The sequence below is a fragment of the Corylus avellana genome, chromosome ca4 (assembly GCF_901000735.1).
Source record: "Corylus avellana chromosome ca4, CavTom2PMs-1.0".
NCBI classification, from domain to species: domain Eukaryota; kingdom Viridiplantae; phylum Streptophyta; class Magnoliopsida; order Fagales; family Betulaceae; genus Corylus; species Corylus avellana.
Genome location: NC_081544.1, coordinates 1,289,991 through 1,298,628, shown reverse-complemented (window position 1 = coordinate 1,298,628; position 8,638 = coordinate 1,289,991). Strand labels below are relative to the sequence as shown.

The window sequence follows — 8,638 nt, the reverse complement described above, 5'->3', positions numbered from 1 at the left end:
TATGAAAAATGTATTATTTTTCATATATTAATACCAAAAATTTAAACCCATAATAAATAATTGAGATATGCTAGAATCTAATAAAACTCTCACATTTTACCCATCAAAATCATAGGTGGCAAAGTGCCATTTGCCAACAACTTAGTCCATGTGCCCTTTTACATCAACTTGGCAAATATCACTTTGCCACCTAAGATTTGATGGGCAAAATGTGGGGGTTTTATTAGATTCTAGCATTTCTCTAAATAATTCATTTGCATTTATTTTCATCTACGTGTTCCTTCTTCTCTTTTTCCTTCTTATTCTGCATGCGCTGCCAAATATTGTGCCTTTTTTTTTTAATTTTTTTTATTATTATTATTTTTTTATAATCAAACAAAGGAAACGGGAAAGGGGTTACAAGGGAGAGTCATTGCCACTCCTAAAACGAATAGAACTAAGAAAAGAAGAAGAAGTGAGAATGCTTCCAAACACAAGGTGGGAATAACATTTTGCATAGCGGAGCCAGCCATCCTCATTCTTCTTCTTCTTCTTGCTTTCCTTTTGATCTTCACCCCGATAATCTCCTATTCACATGATAAATATGATAATGGTTTGCAGCTATAACAACAGTCATAATAATAGAAGAACCGGAACAAATCCTCATCATCCTGCACCAACAAAGTTATTTCAAACGTGGGATTTTCAAAAATGCAGTTTAAAAACCGTATATTTTTGCCTTCGATTTTAAAAACATAAGAGCTTATAAGAGCTAGCTTTGTGAAAAAATAAAAGATGATTGAATCTTGACCTAACTTCAAGGACAAGGAACTTGAAATTGAATATCACCAACATAAGCGAGGGAGGTTTAAGGAAAGGAAGAAAACTAGGGTTTTTTTTTTTTTTTTTTTTCAAAACACAACAAAAAACATAATAAAAACACAAAACATTCAAAACAGACATAAAATTTGCAAAAAAACCTCAGGCCAATAAAAAAATTGAATTGTATAAAAACTAACTCCGATGTCCGATGTTATATACGAAATCATCCACAAGGAAAACTTAAAAAATAAAAAAAAAATAAAAAAAATAAAAAAATAAAAGTGCTAGGCTTACAAACAAATTTTGCAAACTGATGTGACACAACATGAATAGATATAAGATAAGTTCAAATTTTGAAAAACCTAATCATGTTATGTTACATCAATTTATAAAAATTTTTTTCTGTAAAATTTATTTGTGAGCCTAGCACTCATCGAACAGAAATCCACAAAATTACTCTGCCTTCTCACCATAGGGACACAGCAATCATCACCGCAGTCTGACATTGGTAAAAGAGATTAGTTCTGCAAGTTGATTTTTGTTTTTGGGGTTGAAAATAGAGAAATCCTTCTGCTTTTAGTCTTTTACTAAAAGGAATATATGGGCCATCAACAGTTGAAAGCCCAACTTCGAACATAAGAAGGAATAGAGCTAGCAACAGAATTAGAGGCCAAAATGTTTAGTACTTTTTAGTAAAATTGTATTACTCTTGCTTAATTTTTTTTTTTAGGACAAAGTTTACTTTTGAATCGGATTGGTCTATAAAATTGTCAATGTGAGAAGTACAAGTAATGAGTAATGCTACATACTCATTATCCCATATTACTGGACTAATGTGTCGGTGTTCATCATACCTTTAATCAACATTTTATTTTATTTTATTTTTAAAATTAAGGTATGATGAGCACTGTTACATCAACTCATAGGTATGAGAGCGGGATAGGAGATTAGTATTTATAATTACTCAAGAAATACATGTTTTTTTAATGAGTAATGTTATAAACTACATTTTTATCACACCTTACTGATGTAGCAGTGCCAATCAGCTTTGAATATGTTTTTTTAACAAGGGTTGATCGAATGACTGATTGACATTGCCACGTCAACATGGTGTGATAAAAATGTAGTTTTTGGCATTACTCTTTTTTAATAGCATTAGAGTCATGTCAAGTAATATACCCCAACTCACCCTCATCTTACTACGATATAATAGTGCAATCAGTCTTTGATTTTTTAATTTTAACAATTACTGATCTAAGGGCAGATGAGTAATGTCATATGAGCCTAATAGAATGAGGGTCAGATGAGAATGTAATATGTATCATTACTCTATTAAAGATTTTGCATTAAAAACACTTGTGCTTAATTTTCTTGAATGTTACCCGCTAAATAATTCATGACAATTTTATAGACTAATTTTACTTTATTTTGCTTTATTATTTTTTTATCCCCTTTTGCTACAACATGCATGCTCTTTGTCATAATTGCAGTGACTGTCAAATGTATCGGCTCCAGCTCACACTCTCTACTTAGATTTTGCCACATGCTTTTGATAAAGAACACCAGCAGGCAGCAAATAGCAATGAGTTGAGATCTTTGAGGAACAAAAATTGAAGTGACATATCAAGCAATCAAAATATAACATGTATATATATATAATATAATAATAAAAATATTATACAAAGAGCCTGCATGCATGGCCCCCTTAAGCTAGCATGCTCTCCCACTAAAGTTGCACCCCTTAAAAGAAGTGCACCCATTAAAATTATTCCTAGCTACTTCTATTTGGCCACCAAATCCCTCTGCCTAAATCTAAGCCAAAAATCAAAAGAAAAAGATATATTTTGCAAATAGTAAGGCTATAACAGAAACAACCCAATTCAAGACACCATTAAAACTCTAAAAAAAAAAAAAGTCATCAAGTCTCTTAAACCAAAAGATCTTGCTTGAACTTAGGGCAACCTTTCTCTTTTTCAACTACTTTCTTTGTTTGTTGGTCATGAACAAAAGCAGACGACGAAGAATGGTGGTCCGGTGACTGGCGGGGAAACTCCGATAGCATTTGCACCACCTCTCTCATTGTTGGGCGTTCAACACTGTTGTCTTGTATGCATAAGAGTGCAACAAAGAACAAGTGCATGGCTTCATCTTTGGGCACCATTGTTAGCCTTGGATCAACAATGCCCATGACCTCTTCTTTGCGACACTTTGTTACCCTTCTGGTCCACTGTACAATGTCGACGCCTTCACCGAAATCCCCCACCGGACGGCGGCCCGTGAGAAGCTCTAAGAGGACGACTCCGAAGCTATACACATCGCTCTTCTCATCAACCTTCAAAGTATATGCATACTCTGCAATATTGTGTGATGAACAAGGTGTAAAATTTCAAGTACTTGCAATATAAATATATACACAAAGATAGAGCATCTTGGGGCTAAGGTTTTAAGGCTAATCAACTCTAAACAAGTTGAAAATTGACAAGAAGGCCCAATATTGAAGGAAAAATCAATAGATTTTTCGTCATTTTCCAAGAGATCAATCATCATTGTCTACTTCATTCCAGCACAATCATATATTTTATAGATAATAATTATTATATAGTTTGGTGACCAATAAGATAATGAAAAAATGGTTGGGATATTACACAACTTTTATTGTAATTCTCTTATAAATTGACATAGTAGTCCACTTTGTATTTACCATGTGTCAAGCATATATAATCAAATTTAATTGTTTAGTAACTACTGTGATAAATGTCATATGAGTGGATTTAGATTTCCAACAATTTGTTATTCCAGTAATTCAAACAACAAATATGAGAGCATCTAAATAAGACCTACATTACCAAACAGGTGGACAGATTGTCTGAGACCTGTTTGAGCAGCGGATCCCATAAAAATCTTCTCACATTTGCTGTTAAAATTGCTGAGATCTCTATCCCACACAAACTGTTACACCAATTTATATATATAAAAAAAAAAAAAAATTATAGTAAAAGATATAATACCCCAATCAACATAAGTCTTAATTAGAATTTATAAGAAAAAAAGAAGAAGAAAGAATTCATATATTAATAATGAGTAAACCATATCTCAGTGTCCTGCATGCAAAACAACCCTAAGATATCTTAAGGTAGGCATGATGTTCCAAATTGACTTGTGAAGAAAATAAATTAAGCATGTAATCTAACATTATCATCACACTTTAAAAGAATGAATAATGAGTAAAGAAAACAAATTAGGGTTAAGACAAAAAGAGATTCATCAGTATGTTTAAAAAGAACCCAAAAATGGCCAAAAGAGAAAGAAAGAAAGAAAAAAAAGTGCAAGTGGGGAAAGCCTTTCCACGTAACCAAACCCTAATTTGGTTGACCTAAAATCTGATAGAAAGAAAAACAAAAAAAACAGAGGTGGTGTAAATAGACGTGCATGTCGGTTAGCTTTCACGCCACTCAACGCCCTGTTACGTTAAGCATCACTGTCAGGGAGGACTGATCAGCAGCAGCCGCACTCGTGTTGGTGTGTGTGTCAGATTTTGACATCTTGGATTCTGCCACCACACACACACAAAACCTCAGTGCGTCCCAACAACCTCTCTGCCACGGAATTAAGGTGTGCCCACCCAAAAAATTCTCATGGATCTTCTTTCTCTGTCTCTCACCTTGGTTACCGTGCAATTGGGCGGTTCATATAAGAGTCCGAGTAAATTTTATATATGTTCGAACAAATGTTTAGACAATTTGAACAAAAATTTTGCTCGAATTGAATGAACAATGAACATTGTCCGAGCATGTAGAGTATGGATTGCTCAAATTGCTTGAGCACCTGATAGGATTCGTCCCACCTTTCACATGAAATTAACCTATTGCACCGAGCTATGTCGAAAATGTTTATGATATTATAAGTTTTAGTATAATTATCTTATAAACTGATATGGGAATGAAATGATTAAGAGCTTATAAGTATTTTATTATAATAAAAAGTTATAATACCCCTGTCATCACTCATCTTCTGTTACTTTATCATGTTGGTGTCCTAAGGATTCAGGGAGACCCTGTAACGTAAGGAATGTGATGCCAGGAGTCACATACCACAGGAAACTTTGGATTATGTGTAGGCCATGTACCTTGTTTTTGTTTGTTTCTTTCTTTCTGGGATTTTGTTTTGCCTAGAACATTTATGAAACTAATGCAAGATCTAAACTATTTACAAGCATTAATCCTACCCAAAAATATGTTTATTTTTTTAATGATTCATTAGTACAACAAAGACAACAAAATCTTTAGTTATTAGGTTGTTCGAATAATAATAAAAAAAAAACACACACAATTTAAGAGACACAGTGTAAATACACTTGTCCCAAGTAGTTCATGTTTAAAGATGAGAGATTTACCTGCTCGGAAACAAGTGAATCCCATAATACATCTAATAATTTTGGGAGTTTATTGCTAATTTAACTACTATAACGACAACCAATCAGATTGAGATGAATTGAAATATTTTATAATTTTTTTTTAAATTTGAAAATTTTAAATTTATAAATATCAGCTGTTCATTTTATTTAAGCTTAAAAAAATAAGCCCAGTTTTCGGCATTTAAGTTTTACAACCAATCAACGAACCTACATCCTACATAAAAATAGAAAGGTTTATATATGCAGCAAGAACAGAGAAAAAATGGCACGTACCAGGGGCAATGTAGCCATAGGATCCTGCAATTGCTGACATGCACTCTGATGCGGCGCCGTCGATCAAGTACTTGGCGAGCCCGAAATCAGCAACGTGTGCTTCGAAGCTGGAATCCAACAAAATGTTGTTGGACTTGACGTCGCGGTGAACGATCAATGGGGAACAATCATGGTGAAGGTAGCAGAGGCCTCCGGCTGCTTCAATGGCAGCTTTGTACCGCAAATTCCAGCTCAAGAATGCGCCTTTTTTGCCGTGCAGCGCCTCGCCTAAGCTCCCATTTCTCATGTACTCGTAAACAAGGAGATTTGTCTCCTTGTTGGAACAGAATGCGAGGAGTCTCACAATGTTTCGATGCCTGATGTTTCCCAGTGTTTGAATTTCAGCTCGGAAGCCATGATCATGGCTGTTTGAGCCAAACCCAAGAAGCTTTTTGACTGCAATTTCGACCCCATCTGGCATTTTTCCATGGTAGACAATCCCAGCTCCGCCTCTTCCAATCACGTTGCCGTCTTTCACGCATTCGAGGATGTCGGAGACCTTGAATTCGAGCTTTTGGAATGTGGTCATCTTCCATGAATCTGGGCCATTTCTTTTCAACGACTTGGCCTTGATCATGGCAGCAAATGCGAATACTAGAGAGCAAATCAAAAGGCCAAGCGCGAAGATTAGCTTGAAATATGCAGGGCCTCTTCTGGGTGTGCTTGTGATTGTGGTGAAATTGCAAGGGTTGTTTAGAAGAGAGCCGCAAAGATGAGGATTACCCGCAAAAGAGGAGGCGTTAAAGCAGGAGAATTGGCCAGATTCGGGTAGCTTACCGGAAAGATCATTGAAGGAGAAATCAGCAATTGTGAGGCTTTTCATGGTACCGATTGATCTGGGTATTGCTTGGTTCAAGTGGTTTCTGGATAAGTTTAAGTAGTTTAATATACGGATGTTGGAAATTTCTGGTGGGATTGAGCCAGAGAGGTTGTTCTGGCTCATGTCAAGATATGTCAAATGATAACAATTTCCAATCTCAGGTGGGATTGAACCGGAGAGTGAATTCCGGCTCAAATCAATTTTTAAAGCTTGGAGGAGTTCTCCTATGGAAGATGGGATTGTTCCTGAGAATTGGTTTCCACCAAGGGAAAGGAGTTGGATAGAAGAGAAATTTGAAAATGAATGAGGTAAAGGACCAGAGAGGAGATTGTTTGATAAGTTGAGTTGGGCTAATTTTACCGGCGCCGATGAACTGTTGGCATTCTCCGGCACGGTTCCTGATAGGTAGTTGTTCTGCAACTCCAGTAAATTCAGTTGAGGCAAGTATAGGAACCCATCTGAGATGCTGCCATTCAAGAAGTTGCGCTGCAACCTCACTCTTGTGAGACTTGAACATCTCCCTAGCCCTTCAGGAATCGGCCCAAAGAAGAAGTTTTCCAAGAGAATCAGCACTCTGAGTTGATTTGACAAACACAAGTTCCGAGGGATTGTACCAGTGAGTTTGTTTGTGGACAAATCCAGCAGCTGAAGCTTTCCATTCTGTCCAAGATTCTCGGGAATCATGCCGGTGAAGTTGTTCTTCCACAGCTGAAGAGTTTCCAAATTTGGAAAGTCTGCTATGTAGTCTGGAATATACCCGTGCAGTCTGTTCATGAACAGGTTCAGAAGCTTGAGCTGCTTTAGATTGCAGAACTCCAATGGGATTTCACCGGTTAGTGCATTGATGGAAAGATCAAGGTTCTGCAGGTTTGTCAAGTTGCCTAATTGCTTTGGAATTGAACCAGAAAGCAGATTCATATGAACGTAGAGAGTGTTGAGCTTCTTCAAGCTCCCCAACTCACTTGGAATTGGCCCATCCAACCCACAGTTGGAAAGATCCATGTGAACTAGATTTGCCAAGTTTCCAAATTCCACTGGAATCCCACCTTCAAACACATTGTAATAGCCCAAGTAAATCTCTCTCAAGTTGGTGAGATTTCCTAACTCCCCTGGGATTTTTCCATGCAGATCATTTCCAGCAAGGGAAAGATATTCCAAGCCAACCAGATTTCCATAGCTTTCTGGGATTCTGCCAACGAAATAATTGCCAGCAAGATCCAAGTACTTGAGCTTCTTCAAGCTCAAAATCCCAAGTGGGAGAAAGGCAGTGAAGTTGTTGTTATAGCAATCAAACACTTCCAAGTTGGCAATGCTGGAGTAGTTCCAATCTAATCCGCCATTGAACTCGTTGCAGGAGATGTTTAGCCATCGAAGACTGCTCAAGTTTGCAATCTCAATCGTGCCTGTGAAATTATTTCCAGCAAGAGAGAGGTTAGTAAGCCGGTCGAGTTTTGAAATTAATGGTGACACAGAGCCATAGAGGTTCAAATCTGTTAAGTCGATTGAAACAACGCGTCCCTTGGAGCACTGAATTCCAGCCCAGGAACAAACTGAGCTAGGATTGGAAGAATTCCAAGTACTTAGAATGGAATCAGAGAATTCAAAACCTTTTCTAAGTGTGAGTAAGACATGGAAATCAGTAACTAAAGAAGAGGCAGAACAAGAGGTAGCAAGAAGAGAGAGAAGTGTCAAAACAATGAAAGGGACCATGTTTCTCTCTGCAGAATATGTTCAACAAAATTGAGTTTGGAAGTACTCGAAGCAAAGAGGACAGGATTTAAGCTCACGGGCAATAGTGGATTTTCTTGAAAAGGAAGAGAAAGTGAGAGGAATCTGAGAAGCTGCAAGTGAGCATGGGCTTAAGGAATCAAACATCTTCACAGAAAGAGTCTTCAAATACAAGGAAGAAGCTAAGCCTCTCCTTTTCTTTCTTTCTCTTTTCTTTTCCCTTTCCTTTCTTTGAGAGGAGAAGATGATAAGAAGGTTGATGATATTCTGCTAGAAATGGTTTGGTTGTTATCTGTATTTCTCTTTGTTAAGCTTCTTTAGGCAAAGCTAAGAGGGCCAAAAAAAAAAAAAAGCAGAAGAAAAAGAAAGGGAGAGAAGAAGGTTTGTTGAAATAAAATAAAAAAGCAAAATAGAAAAAGCCGTTGGATAACAGAAATTTAAAGTTTAGATTAGAGGGAGAAAAAGTAAAGTTTGATGCTCTCTCTTTCTTTATTCGTATGACAAAAATACCCTTTAGCTTTAATCAAAGGATGCTCTTTATTGCTTTGAATGAGAGAGGTAAT

At 36.6% G+C, this 8,638-nt stretch overlaps 1 protein-coding gene across 1 annotated transcript; it reads right to left on the bottom strand.

Annotated features, from left to right (window-relative positions):
- Nucleotides 1-2,454: 2,454 nt before the first annotated feature.
- On the bottom strand, nucleotides 2,455-8,424 carry LOC132177329 (leucine-rich repeat receptor-like serine/threonine-protein kinase BAM3). Its single transcript, XM_059589597.1, has 2 exons — nucleotides 5,489-8,424; nucleotides 2,455-3,153 (listed from the first exon to the last, which is right to left on the bottom strand). The coding sequence occupies exons 1-2, from the start codon at nucleotides 8,055-8,057 to the stop codon at nucleotides 2,729-2,731; spliced, it is 2,994 nt and encodes a 997-aa protein (XP_059445580.1). The 5' UTR covers nucleotides 8,058-8,424; the 3' UTR covers nucleotides 2,455-2,728.
- Nucleotides 8,425-8,638: the final 214 nt, after the last annotated feature.